This window comes from Macaca nemestrina, chromosome 6, assembly GCF_043159975.1.
Source record: "Macaca nemestrina isolate mMacNem1 chromosome 6, mMacNem.hap1, whole genome shotgun sequence".
Classification (NCBI taxonomy): Eukaryota; Metazoa; Chordata; class Mammalia; order Primates; family Cercopithecidae; genus Macaca; species Macaca nemestrina.
In genome coordinates, this window is record NC_092130.1 from 109,240,001 (window position 1) to 109,255,541 (window position 15,541).

The 15,541-nt window shown below is 36.6% G+C and overlaps 1 protein-coding gene across 8 annotated transcripts in view; it reads right to left on the reverse strand.

Annotated features, from left to right (window-relative positions):
• The window catches only part of LOC105499492 (erbb2 interacting protein), a 151,218-nt gene that overhangs the window by 61,616 nt on the left and 74,061 nt on the right, over window positions 1–15,541 (reverse strand). For all 8 annotated transcript variants that reach the window (XM_011772087.3, XM_011772088.3, XM_011772086.3 and 5 more), the window contains 3 exons: window positions 7,332–7,410; window positions 5,828–5,917; window positions 4,742–4,798 (listed from right to left, as the gene is read on the reverse strand). In XM_011772087.3, the coding sequence (XP_011770389.1) occupies window positions 4,742–4,798; window positions 5,828–5,917; window positions 7,332–7,410 (226 nt within the window). The remainder of the gene's footprint in view (window positions 1–4,741; window positions 4,799–5,827; window positions 5,918–7,331; window positions 7,411–15,541) is intronic.

The window sequence follows — 15,541 nt, forward strand, 5'->3', positions numbered from 1 at the left end:
AATATATTGTCATGTCAAAAAGTGTCTCAATCTCAACTCTCTGTAGTTAATAATGACAACTGTGGCTATACTCAAACACTTTAGAAATCTCAGAAGTAAAACTGCATCCTAGATTAAGATCTAGCCGCCTATCTCAAGGAGAAAACATAAACAATATTCCTCAGATTTTCTCCCATCTGTTTCTAAAACTCATCTGTATTGAACTCATTTTACTTTCTCCCCTCCTCAAAGGAAAAGTAAAACATCTTTTGTGTTCTTGGTACTAGTTCTCTCCAATATTCTTTAGGTAGCATTAAATTTCACTTAACTATATATCTAAAACAACAGCTCTTTCCATTGCTCTAATCTTTGATATAGTCATATAACCTAAATGCACATTACTTTGTAATATTTACAACTATATCCTCTTGTTTGTGAGGTCTCAAAAGTTATAATCACGCAAAAACAATTAGGAAAGAGAAAGAAAGAGCATCCAAATTGGAAAATAAGAAGTCAAAATTAGCCTTGTTCACAGACAACATGATCTTATACCTAGAAAAATCTAATGACTCCATCAAAAAACTGTTAGAACTGATAAACAAATTAAGTAAAGTTGAAGGATACAAAATCAACATGTGAAAATCAGGAGGATTTACATATGCCAACAGCAAACAATCTGAAAAATCAAGAAAGCATTCCCATTTATAGTAGTTACAAAAAATATAAAATACCAGCCAGGTGCAGTGGCTCACGCCTGTAATCCCAGCACTTTGGGAGGCCTAGGCAGGCGCATCACGAGGTCAGGAGATAGAGACCATCCTGGCTAACATGGTGAAACCCTGTCTCTACTAAAAACACAAAAATTAGCCGGGTGTGGTGGTGGGCGCCTGTAGCCCCAACTACTCAGGAGACTGAGGCAGGAGAATGGCGTGAATTCGGGAGCTAGAGCTTGCACTGAGCCAAGATTATGCCACTGCACTCCAGCCTGGGCGACAGAGCGAGATTCCATCTCAAAAATATATTTATATATATGTGTGTGTGTGTGTGTGTATATGTATGTGTATATAGTTATATATGTGTATGTGTATATATATATATATACACACACCTAAGAATCAGTCTAAAGACATGAAAGATCTATACAAGAAAAACTATAAAACTCTGACGTAAGAAATTAAAGAGGACACAAAAAAATGGAAAGATACTCCATGCTCATGGATTAGGGTAGTTAAAACGACAATACTACCCAAAGCAATGTACAGATTCAATGTCATCCCCATCAAAACACTGACATTCTTAACAGAAATATTTTTAAAATCCTAAAATGTATACAGAACCACAACAAAAGACTCCAAATAACCACAGTGATGCTGAGCAAAAAGAACAAAGTTGAAGGTATCACACTACTAGACTTCAAAATGTACTACAAAGCCATAGTAATCAAAACAGCATAGTACATAGGCACATAGACCAACAGAAAGGAATTGAGAACCGAGATATAAATCCATGCATTTACAGCCAACTCATCCTAGGAAAAGGTGCCAAGAAGATAAAATGGGGAAAAGACAGTTTCTTCAATAATTGATGCTGGGAAACTGGGTAACTATATGCAGAAAAATAAAACTAGACCTCTATCTCTCACCATACACACAAAGTAACTCACAATGGGTCAAAGACTTAAATCTGAGACCTGAAACTATGTAACTACCAGAAGAAAACACTGGAGAATGTTAATTCCCAATATCAGTATCAAGGATACTGGTTTGGGCAACGATTTTTTTGTGTAAGACCTCAAAAGCACAGGCAATCAAAGCAACAAAAATAGACAAATGGGATTACAGCAAGCTAAAAAACCGCACAGCAAAGGAAACTATCAACAAAATGAACAAACTACAGAATGGGAGAAATATTTGCAAAGTATCCATCTGACAGGAATTAATAATTAGAATACATAAGAAGCTTCAACAAATCAATAGCAAAAAAAAAAAAAAAATTATATTGTAAAATACACCAAAGATCTGAATAGACATTTCTCAAAAGAAGACATACAAATGACAAACAGGTATATGAAAAAATGATCATCACTAATCAGAGAAAACTACAATGAGATATCATCTTGCCCTACTTAAAATGGCTTACATTAAAAAGATAGGCAATAACAGACGCTAGCAGGGATGTGGACAAAGAGGAATCTCTGAACACTGTTGTTGGGAATATAAATTAACATAGCCACTATGGAGAACAGTACAGAAGTTCCTAAAAAAAAAATTAAAAATGGAACTATCCCACAATCCAGCAATTCCACTATTGGGTATATATACAAAAGAAACGAAATCAGTATACTGAAGGGTTATCTGAACTGCTATGTCTATGGCAGCACTATTTGCAATAGCCAAAATATGGAATCAATTTAAGTAACCATCAACAGATGAATGGATAAAGAAAATATGGTACATGTACAAGATGGAATATTATTCAGCCATAAAAGAGGCTGCCTACAGTAACATGGGTTGATCAGGAGGCCATTACATTAAGTGAAATAAGCCAAGCATGTACTCACTCATATGCGCGAGCTAAAAAAAGTAGATCCCAGGCCGGGTGTGGGGGCTCACGCCTGTAATCCCAGCACTGTGGGAAGCTGAAGAGGGCAGGTCATTTGAGGCCAGGAGTTCAAGACCAGTCTGACCAACATAGCAAAACCCCATCTCTACTAAAAATACAAAAAATTAGCCAGATGTGGTAGTACATGCTTGTAGTCCCAGCCACTCTGGAGGCTGAGGAACAAGAATTACTTTAACTCGGGAGGCGGAGGGTGCAGTGAACTGAGATCATACCACTGCACTCAAGCCTGGTCGACAGAGACTGACTCCATCTCAAAAAAAACAAAACAAAAAATGAAAAACAGATCTCATGAAGATAAGAGTAGAATGGTGATTACCAGAGGCTGAGGAGCGCAGTGGGGAGGAAGGAATGAAGGGGAAAGAATATAAATGTATTTATTACCACTGAATTGTACACATAAAAATGGTAAAGATAGTAAATTTTAAACATATTTTACCTCAGTAAAAATGTATTTATAAGGCTACAATCATATCTTAAAAGGAGAAAAGAATATCTGCAAATTCACTGAGAGTCTAATTTGAATCTCTAAAAGGTGTTAAAATCAGTTAATTACCTATGATATCACATAGTAATTGCAGGCTTAGCTATTACAGTAGACAATTTACATCTTGTTATTCAAATCTCTTAGAAACCAGTCACGTTTTTAGCTAAGGAATTATCAATGAGAGTATCAAATCTGCAATATATATATATTTTTTTGAATTTTAATATGGATTATAATTTGACTTTAACTTATACTCACAATCATCACTATAAACATTCATCCCTGCATAAAACAATTACTCAAAACATTGTCTTTTGGAATAAAAAATAAGACACAGTCTCTGTCCTCACAGATAATCATGGGAAACCAAGGGGAAAGATATACATGCACATACATGCATGTTATATGCTGGTCAGGGAAGAAGAGAGTGACATACAATAAAAATAGATCAAGCAAATACTGTAACAGATATAAATATGTCATAGAAGCTGAGTAAACAGAACATCTCCTGGGGTAACTGGAGATGTTTTCCTTCTCAAGAGGTGAGAAGTTTGTTTTGAGACAGGGTCTCACTCTGTTCTTATGCAGTGGTGCAATCATTGCACACTACAAGTGCAAATTCCTAGACTCAAGAGATCCTCACTCCTCAGCCTCCAGAGTAGCTGGGACTATAGTTACATGCTACCGTGCCCAGCTAATTTTTTAATTTTCTGTAGAGATGGGGGTCTTGCTTTGTGGCCCAGGCTGGGTGAGCAAATCTTGATGATCCAATTTCAACACGAGTTGACAGATTTTTTCCGTAAAGGGCCAGAGAGTAAATATTTTAGGTCCTGTACACCTAAAAAAGTTTAGAGCCTACAGTGATAGAGCAGTGACAACCACTCTAACACCAACAACAGATGCATACAGTAGTGACAACTACTTTATCACTGTAAAGCAAAAGCAGTCACAGACAATACGTACATGAATGCATGTGGTTGTGTTCCAATGAAACTTTTGTTTACAAAACCTGACAGTGGACTAGATTTAATCACAGACTGTAGCTTGCCAACCCTTAAAATGTAACACTATAGCAATGCATTCATAGTGTTTTAAGATATTTGGTCAACGAATGGCCACAGACTACAGTGCATTTTGAGTTTGTAGACCTGTTTCTTTTATAATTAAATCTTTTTATTTGCTCCTGGATTGCCATTTCTTGTTGCTAGCTTACCATTAGGGAACCAATCATCCCATTTCTAATTTACAACACACTAGAAAGCCAGACAATCAAGTTCTACTGTTACCAGGCTTCACGTGAAGATCCTATGGATCTTTCTAATGAGCAGTATGTGTATGAACTTTAGTAGACAAATCTGGGATTTCTACTCAGTATTGAGGTGGGCTTTACATACTTATTATTTTGACTTTTACGTCACACACAAGACTGCATTTCAGAGAGCTATAAATCATTACCAACACAGTACCACGTTAAACACCAACAACAGACACATACATTTCAATATTTTAACACCACTAATTAAAATATGATGACCACACAGTCAAGATTTACAAATAATTTGCACCACATTTTAGGTAATAAAAATTTACATTTTTAAAGACTTAATCATTAAAAATTATAAATTAAGTTTTTTAAAGAACAGCACCTTTACTTACTTAGGCAACATTTTTAACTGGTTTTCTCTAAGCTCTAATATTTGGAGTTTAGTTAATCTGCAATACAAAAAACAAATCACGTATCTAGGACAAAGACAATGAATTTAATAAATTAATGTTATATTCTAATGTTTTAAAGGAAGCAATATAATTGTGTAATTACTATATGCAAAGTAATATATTAGAAATTACAGAATACAACATAAAATACAAAGGAAGAAAAGACTATTTTTGCTCCTCAAAATTATGGTCAGAGGAGAAGGGTTAGCACTTCTACACATTTTCAAAGTGACAAAGTGATTATCCCCAAGAATCAATCCTCCGGAATTTCATACCTTTTACCAAAAATGCTCACAAAAATTGTTAACTCTTGGTAGATTCAAAAACAATAATGCAACTTTAAAGTGCTGCCCTGAGAAGAAATAAAGAAACAAAACGAGGAGGAGAAATCCTCTGGCACTTCATTGATGTACAATCCACTAAAACTAGAGAGAAAATGAACAGACTAAGTGATGCAAATGCCAGATACAGAAGAGGAATCTGACAAGAACATCAATGATTTTTACATAAAAGATGGCTACAAAATTAACATTTAGTTGACTAGCATTTTCTCTAGTAGTTAAACTCAGTAATAACTTCATATCTATTATTCATTCATCTGTTTAAAAAAATTACTCAGAGATTTGAGGGTGGCAGGGAGATGATGAGGTCACCCCCAGAAACAGATTCCCTTTTCTCAAGAATTTTGATTATAGCAGGGAAGACAGATAAATCAATTATTAGATCATTTTAGAATGCTAAGAATACAGCTTTCAGTATCTCAAGCATACAGAAATTACCCCCATTGAAACGTTGGTTTGGCCACCTAAAAAAACATTTTCTTTTTCCTTCAAACTCTCACTGATTATTGTTTACTAGGAAAAATTAATTCAAAGCCACCAAAGAGACTATAAAAGTCACAATGCTTGGGAATAATTTAAAAAGAGCCTATGAAACTGTAATTAGTAGTACTACCAAAGCAGCTTATAGTTTTGTAAACTTGATAAGAGCTAATAATAAAAGGTTTTAGAAGAAACCATAATTTACCTGCCAAAATTAGCTGGCAAGAACTCAAGAAAAGCATCATTCAGATACAACTGGGTTAGGTTTAACAGCTGAGAAAATCCATCAGGAAGCCTACATAAAATACCAGAATTTAAATTAAGTTCATGTAAGAAATTCAGTCTTTTACTAAAATCTAAGACTCTCATATTTTTCCAACAGACAGAAAACAGTCACTTCTTTACTTTTATAAGAGCCCCTTCAAAGATTTGCCTTTTATAATAACCTACTTGTTTCAATGTATCTTCATCACATTGTAAACAGAAAATGAGGCAATATTTGTTTTAATAATGTAAAATCTGAACAAAACACTCATCTATGAACGAGCCACAATACATAAAAATGTATTTAGGGTACAACTCTGAAATCAGCAGGCACTCTTGAAATCTGTCTTATCTACTCTCAATCAAAAGGACTATCAAAAGGACTAGATAAGAATTTCTAAACCTTGGCAGAGAAATTTTGGGCTGAATTTTGTTGTACCTAGGCTGTCCTGTGCACTGTAGAATGTTTAGCTACAACACTGATCTCTACAAACTAGATGCCAATAGTGTGCATGCACGCACACACATACCCCACTATGAAAACCAAAAATGTGTCCAGAAACTGCCAAAAGTCTCCTGGGGCACGATAGCCCCCAGCTGAGAACCACTGGTTGAGATTACTTTCAATTTCAATATTTGGCTCCTGAACAATTTTAAGACTATATGATTTTATAATAAGCAAACGAAAAGAAATAACATTTAAAGCTAAATGACGTTAGGGCCATGTAACAATCTACATGTGTTAGCTTTACTTCTATTTTTTGTTGATTATGAAACAAGTAAAGATCTAGAATTTGATGCTAGAGCAATATTTTCAAATGAAGAGACTATGCATAATCTTTACATGTTGGTTCTGGATTGCTATGCTTCTTTCATCTTTTGCTTCACCATTCCATTTTTGCAAAATTTAACAGCCTTGGTGCCAGGAAAACTTTCTGTTTACAGTCATCACTGTCATAAGTGGACATTCACAATCTCTGATACACTGCAACCAATCATATATTGTCGTTGTTGTTGTTGTTATTGTTTTGTTTATGTTTCCTGTTGTTTTGCCTTCTATTAAAATTGTGAAGAAACTTTTGGTTTCCTTTACTGTTTTCAAAAGTTTGAAGGTACCACACACCTGATTTGAAGGCAAAGACACTCTTCTAGGGTGTAAATAACACAGAGTGAGGGAATGTGGATTCTACTCTCATTTCTGACATTATCTGTGAGACTTGGAGCAAAACACTCTCACTATCTCTTTGGGATCACGATTTTACATTAGTAGTATATGGGGTTAGAGAGATTATTTAAAAGATTCCTTTTAAACTCTAAAATTGAAATTTTTTGTATAGACTTAAGACTGATAAAAAATTTTTGCTAAAATATGTACAATAATATCTACTACTGTTTCATAATTGTTTTATTCACAAAAGTAATTTATAATTCACCTAAGAACTTACTTGGAAATAGGGTTTACACTGGCCTCCACAACTGTCAAAACTTTACAATTTTTTATATTTTCTGGAAACTCCTGTATGCCTAGAAAACAAACAAAGATCAAATTAAAAGATTACAAAGGCCAAAAATAACACTAACAATAATACATACCTTCCAGATTCTAAAGTAATATACCAATTAACAAGTAGATGAACTGACAACATCAATGTGAACTAAACAATGACCTCCACAACAATTTCTTTATCTTTCCTCCTCGTTTTATTTGCCTCTTTATAACTGCTAATTACATACTGCTAAAAAACTGATTTTTACCTTTCTTTCTTTCTTCTGAAAATTAGTGCCTTCTCCATGTGATGTTAAGGACCTAAACTGTAGAACATTTAACATTCTTTCTGTTTCTTTCATTTTTTTTAAAAAAGGACTCTTTTTTATTATTTTTATTTGTTTTTAAGAGGGAGTCTTTGTCTGCTGCCCAGGCTGGAGTGCAGTGGGGCGAACTAGGCTCAGTGCAACTTCTGCCTCCTGGGTTCAAGCAATTCTCCTGCCTCAGTCTCCTGAATAGCTGAGATTACAGGCACCCGCCACCATGCCCAGCTAATTTTTGTATTTTAGTAGAGACGGAGTTTCACCATGTTGGTCAGACCAGTCTCGAACTCCTGACCTCAGGTGACCCACAAACCTCGATCTCCCCAAGTGCTGGGATTACAGGCATGAGCCACCCCACAGGCCAAGAATTGTTTTTTAAATGCTGGGCTCTTGATTGAGCTGGTTCCTAACATACATAAGCTAAACTGAAAATAAAGCTGCAGATAGAAGAGGAAGACAATCTACATCAGATATGCCAGTGGATATATTGCCTGAAGGCAGCACTGTCCACCCTAAGATAATGAAACACTTTCTCTTTCCTGCACCTATCCTATTTTTCCTAACTATATTTATATTCCCCTTTTCTCAACCTTTTCCCTTCACATAACCCAGTGTCATGCCAAAAATATTAACTGCTTTAAAATGCAGTGATTTCTTAATACTATGATAGATATATTCAATAGATCTATTAGACATTTCAGCTTTGGAGTATCCTAGACGAGTGCTTTTCAAGCCAAAAGAGGTAAAGGATCATGGTTTTTAAATTTTCCAATCTGTTGTGGACCAATACATTTACAAAACACTGTACAACTGGAATAATATCAAACTGCAGTGAAAGATTCTGAGCATTTCCTCATTCCCTGACATTATCACAGCCAAAATAAAGTAATAAATAATTTGTGGACTACCATTGGTCCACAGATCAACTTTAAAAAGCACTGTTCTAATCTAAATTAAAGGAATGCTAATTAATAACATTTAAGACATTCCAAAAATGAATTTTACATAGTCTGTGTTTGTAAGATCCATTGCTCCATTAACATATGATTAACAGGATTGTCATTAGAGAACCATTTCAGACCCTTTCAACTTCATCACTACATGATTTTAAGTAAACAAGTTTACCACAATATCATATATAGAATGTCAGGTGATGAAAAATGAATGATGCAAAACCACCAAACAGGAAATGACACAGTAGTAACTGTTTCAGTCAAAACTCATCAATGGATGCTAAAAATTGTGGGTAAAAGTATGATGAAAAACAGGGTATTAATAGAGACTCAAAAGATTATTTCCACACGACACTTAGCAATTAAAACGGAAAATTCACTTCACAGTAGAGAAATCTGACAAGCACCACCTTAACCTTCAAAATTGCTTGAAAGTTGGCATTATCAGTTAACATCATCATAATGTGGCAACTAATCTGAGATGTACTGAGAAACAATATCATATCACTTTGGACATATACTTGCCAAAAACACACAACCTGAACTTAATCATAAGCAAGCACCAAACGAATCCAAATTAAGTAAATTCTGTCAAATAAATGGCCAATAACTTTCAAAACTATCAAGGTCAAAAAAAGACAAAGGAAGACTAAGGACCCATGAGACCTAACAAATAAATGTAATATATGAAAGTAGCAAGTGTTTGTGAGGATGTCAAGAAACTGGGAACTACACACATTGCTGGTAAGAATGCAAACTGATATACCCACTATGGAAAACAGTTTGGTAGTTGCTCGAAATGCTAAACACAGAATTTTTAACTGGCACTTTTTTTGACTACTAATTCAATTTAATGTTGCATTCCCTGGCCTTTTCAGTTTTCTACTTCTTACACTGATTTTGGTAATTTATTTTTCACTTAATCTAAGTTTTAAAATTTAGTAGCTTTGTATCATTCATTCTTCCCCTGTTGAGTGGAAAAAAAGTCATTTTTAATAAAAAGATGATAAAATAGGAATGTGGGAGATTTTTTTTTGGAGATGGGAGACAGGGAAATTTTCTTACTGGTAAAACAAACTTGGCAATCCTATTCCAAGCCTCCAAATTAATACTCATTTACAAGACATTCTTTTTACTTAGAATGCTCTTCCTCCCAGCAAAACCAGTAGGATCTTCTGAAAGCCTATCCTGATCTCTAAACTCAATGAAATTTAACTCTCCAAAAAGTTCAATTATGCATTTTATGGCATTTTTACAATTGTTTACTTTGTACTAGTTGTGTATTCTTTGTATTACTGCTAGGTTTTATTTCGATTGACTCAATTCTCCACTTTAAGTACATGTTACTATTTAGTACATTGTATCTTTGTACAACAAATGCTTGCTGAATTTCACTTACCTACCATCTTTTCTCTCATTCATTTACATACAAAATACTTAACATTATTGCGTTTTTCCTTAGGAGTGAAATCTTTATTAGTTCTTCGACGAACAATTGTCTTTAAGTGATCACTCCACTGAGGATGCATTAAAATGATGCTCCTAATATACTACGAGAGCATCCCTTTGCTGAACTGACTAAATATTTTTTAAATGAAAGGGCAGTGTCTGCTGCTGCAGAGCCTAAGGAGAGCATGTAGCGGTGCCTGGTGGCAGTGGGGCTAGAATTCTAGGGTACGTGTGGTGCTCAGGGGCCAATGTGGAGTTACAGAGGAAGCAGAGGCAGTTTTGAATTACTATGAAAAAGTTGCACTGAAAATTTCTGTATTTTTTTAAAGTCATTCTGTGGAAATGTTTGCATTTCTCTTGGGTAAATATCTAAGACTGGAATTGCTGAGTTAATTATGTGTCTACTGATGTGGTGGATTACACTGATTTTCAAGTAATGATCCAACCTTGAATACATGGAATGGATTTGGTTGTGGTGCACAATTCTTAATATTTTTTACAAGTAAAACATTCCATGTTTGGGTGGAGCAAGAAAACATTCTATAAAGTTCTCACTGGCATTCAAACTCATTTTAAAATTTAGCTAAATAACTCAACTTTATTGGTTGTTATTAAAATCTATAAAGTATTTTGAAATAACCAAGTAAAAGATATTATTTCTAGGAGTTATAGTATTTTTAGTACATGACAAAGTCTATCTAAAGAGAAAAAGACCTAAGACTATATAATACGTTCTACTGATCTAAAATATCATATGGAGAATAATTTCAAGTTTTAAATTATAAATATTGTGTTTAATTCCTATAAAAATGTATTTATTAGTTTAATATTATTTAGTGGAAATTAATACTTGGATCATCTCCCACAAATACAAATGAATACTTCATATTTATTTATTCATTTATTTGAGATGGAGTCTCACACTGTTGCCCAGGCTGGAGTGCAGTGGCACAATCTCAGCTCACTGCAAGCTCTGCCTCCTGTGTTCACACCTGCCTCCTGCCTTAGCCTCCCAAGAAGCTGGGACTACAGGCATCCGCCACCATGTCCAGCTAATTTTTTGTATTTTTTAGTAGAGACAGGGTTTTACCATGTTAGCCAGGATGTTCTCAATCTCCTGACCTTGTGATCCACCCGCCTTGGCCTCCCAAAGTGTTGGGATTACAGGCGTGAGCCACCATGACCAGCCCTGAATACTTCATACTTTTTATATTTTAAAGTACTTTATTCCATAGCATGTGGTTTATAAAAAGTACTCCACAAATGCCTGTGAAATTACAAATTCTAAATTATTATTGGCTTTCAGATACATAGTAGTAATTTTGCCCTAAGCAAATAGTTTTGAAACACCGGTTTTCTACTTTTGAAAATTGCTAGCAATGTGTTTAGTCTGACTTCAATTCCTACAATATACATTTGTAGGTTCTAAATCTGTATCTCCAGTTCCCACCTCCCTCCTTAGCCGCTGCTAAGAATTTTCAAATGCCCATTAGATTTTGTTCGCAAGCCTCAAACTCAACCTATCCCAAGCTGAAATTACCTATCTTCAAAGTTATTCAGCAAATGTTAGTATCAGACACTATGCTATATACCACAGACATTTAAGGCATAGTCCTTTTTCATGAGAAGCTAAAATGCAGTAAGGAAAAGAAACATTTTCACTTGACTAGCTTCTCCCCCCTACATTAGTAGTGCTCCTTCTCAGTAGCTTTTGTATCTTCTCTTCCGCCAGATCTGTTAAATGTTGGGGTCCAACCAGGGCTCATTCTTTAGCCGCCTTTTTATTGACAGTCATGCCCTTGGCAAATGCATCTAATCTCAGCTTTAAATATCCATATGGTGACAACTCCCAAATATTTATCTCTAGCACAGTTTTTCTCTTGACTAAACTCCAGACCCCTATGAACAACTAGAACTCAAAAAAACTGAGCTCCTGATTTGTTCTATTAAAAATTACAACTCTCACAGATTTCCACATCTCAGCTGATGGCAACTGTCCTTCCAAGGGCATGACCAAAATCACTGACGGCATCCTTGACTCTTCTCTCACATCCCACATCCCATCCATCATGAAGTGCTGTCAATTCCACCTTCAAGCATATCCAGGGGCTGTCCTCATCTCACTATGTCCATCACTATCACCTCAGATGACTGAAACAGCATTTGAACTGGTTGTTTGTCACCCATATGCTCACAGTCCCTGTCTATATATATAGCCAGATTAAACTTACACACAAGTCATATCATGCTCTGAATTATCTATTCAAAACTTTCTAAGCGACTCTATTTTACTGACAGTAAATGTCAAAGTGCATACAAATGCCTCCGAGGCCCTTCATTAGCAGCTCCTCCAAATCGCCACCTCCCTGGTTTCTATTCCTATTGCACTCCCATCTTGCTCACACTGTTTTAGTTACCCAGGGAACAGTCCTCACACATGCTGTAGACACTCGCACCTTACAAAATAGCTTCTCATACATCCTTACCTTAGTTATTCACATGGCTTCTTCAAGTTCTTGCTCAAGGCCTACCCTCAACAACTGTGTTACCTACTCTCCAAAGATGGCTCATTTTATCCTTTCAGATAAAGTATACAGGGACAGGGCACAGTGGCTCATGCATGTAATACCAGCACTTTGGAAGGCTGAGGTGGGCAGATCATTTGAGATCAGGATTTTGAGGCCAGCCTGGCCAACATGGAGAAAACCCGTGCAAATTAAAAATACCAAAACAAATTAAGCCAGATGTGGTGGCCTGCACCTGTAGTTTCAGCTACTCAGGAGGCTGAGGCACAAGAATCACTTGAACCTGGGAAGTGGAGACTGCAGTGCGCTGAGATTGCACCACTGTACTCCAGCCTGGGCATTGGAGATTCTGTCTCAACTCACACATACATACATACACACGCACACACACACGACTGAATTTTATCACAATTTACTTCTTAATTCTCTAACAGCGCCAACTATCTGTTCTTTTCTAATTACCGTGACTTCAATAAATAATGCTGCTTCTTTGACATACACTTTTTTAGTAAGAAAATTCTGCTGGCCAGGCATGGTGGCTCACACCTGCATTCCCACCACTTTGGGAGGCCAAGGTATTGGGAGTATTGTTTGAGGCCAAAGAGTTCAAGACCAGCCTGAGCAACATGGCAAAACCCCCATCTCTACAACAACAACAACAACAACAAAATTAAAAATAGCCAAGCATGGTGATGCACACCTGCGGTCCCTGCTACTCAAGACGATGAGGGGGAAGGCTCCCTTGAGCCCAGGAGTTCGGGATGCGGTGAGCTATGATCATGCCACTGTACTCCAGCCTGGGCAACAAACAGAGTAAGATGCTGCCTCTTAAAAAAAAAAAAAAAAGACTGCTGCTCAAATGTAAAATGAAGCTCTAGATTAGATATCATAAAACACAACTGTCTTCTCCAAATCACTCTCACTTAGTTACAGAGGAACTCTCTCTCTTAACTTCCGAGAATGAGAAAATCCCTCCTGACGCCTAGGAGCTGGCCTGGTACTATCACTAGTCCTTGGTCTTAATACAAACAAGCCCTGGCATTCAGATGGAGGCCTCAGTGTTCTCCTGCTGAATAAAACTATTTCACAGAACATCAATATCACATCAAGTCATTCTGTAACCATGATATATCAAGACAAAAACAAATTTATAATCATGTCTGAAAAAAGACAAAACATGATATTGTCCAAGCCAAAATATACCATACAGCACCTTTTCCCAGATAGTGACTGATTACAGCTTTAGTTGTACTCTAATCAACTTCCCTATAGAAAACATTAAGACACCCAATTGAAGACTGCGAAGAAGGCATCAAGCCCAGGCGGCGGTGGAAAGGGTGGAGGACACACCTAAACATGTGGAATCCCAATGCCGGGCAGCCAGGGCCAAATCCATATACCCCCAACATCAGGTGCCCTGGAGGTTCCAATCCTGCCCACCCACCAACTATTAACCCACTCTTTCCCCCAGGCCCTGTCCTCCTCCCCCAGGAGCACCCCAGAGCAATCCAGCTTTCCCCCCAGGCGACAAGCATTCCTCCTCCTCTTCCAGCAGTGATTCTGACTGAATACAGGCCCTGGACCCTTCCCTTAAGTCTCACTAGTTCTGCTCTCCCATCAAACTTCAGATGCCATGTTGTACTGGGGAAAAGTAGCCCTTGTGCTCCCCACCCCCTACCTCCACCTGAGCCTCACCCTGCTGTTAGAGGAAATGGGAAGAGGATTGCCATGGCCTCGCCATCTTGTTTCTGCTTGGATAGATCACATAGCTAATGAATTAGGCAGGGGAGCTATTTTTTGAAGATGATGAACTAAATGATGAAGACAAGTTTGAGATCTGTAAAATGTAATTTTTTACTTCCTGTGATTGGGGAGGTTTGTGTAAATTTAATTATGATGAAAAACCTCTATCTTTTTTGTAATGTTGGCATAGTTGGGGAATTTAGTGGCAAATACATTCCCCAGAAGGCCTTTTGTTGGTTGCACTGACTGCAAGGTTGCTGGGAAGTAGAGTCTGCTTGGTTGATGAGCTTTGACTGCCGTTTTGGAACATTACCTCTCCTCCTTAGCCCAATATGCTGTCTCAGGTCCTATTCAAATAAAGTTATTTCTCCTAGTAAAAAATAAAAAAATAAATAAATAAAAAATACCCAATCATAGAATTACCCCACTTCTTGGCAGCATCCCATCCAGGGCAAACCATTATTTTCTGAAACCTTCCCAAGATCACCAAAGAAAAGCCCAAATCTTGTATTTTTTTTTTACACCTTCTGCAACCCTCATGAATCCCAATAATATGAGTTTTTGCTCACTATGAAGTAATAAACCCAAACTGTTCAACTGCAAGTGAGTCCCTGGTGGTCTGTGACACGCAGATGTCAACATCCCACTGTCCCAACTTTAAATTAAAGTTGTTTAATTTAAGTCAATAGGAGTCCCTTACTGTTCCTGCACTCTAAAGGCAATGATTACCATACTACAGAATAAAACACTCGAGTTCTGGTCAAAACTAACCGGAAATTGCAAACTCAAATGATAGTTTCCAGAGGATAACAGATGTATGATTTGGACCAGATATAACACAATGAATAATAATGCCTATGCTATGGTAGGCCACAAATGAGTGCACACTCTAGTTAACAGTCTCCATTTATCAAAAGTCTTGGCAGTGGCCAGAAATCACCAGTCTAAACATGGACAGTGTAAAACATGATTTTCTTTCTTTCATTATCTTAAATAAAGTGATTTATTAAAACAGCTGAGCTCAAGCATCAACTACAAGGCAGAATGGCAATTTTGGAAATTTAAAACACAAGAGCAAAATACCATAACTTCCCCATCAATCTGTAATATTCTCTTAATTTAACTTCTTTTAGCTTAATGTGAAAAGGCTTTTCCACTAATTTGTCCCCAATCATC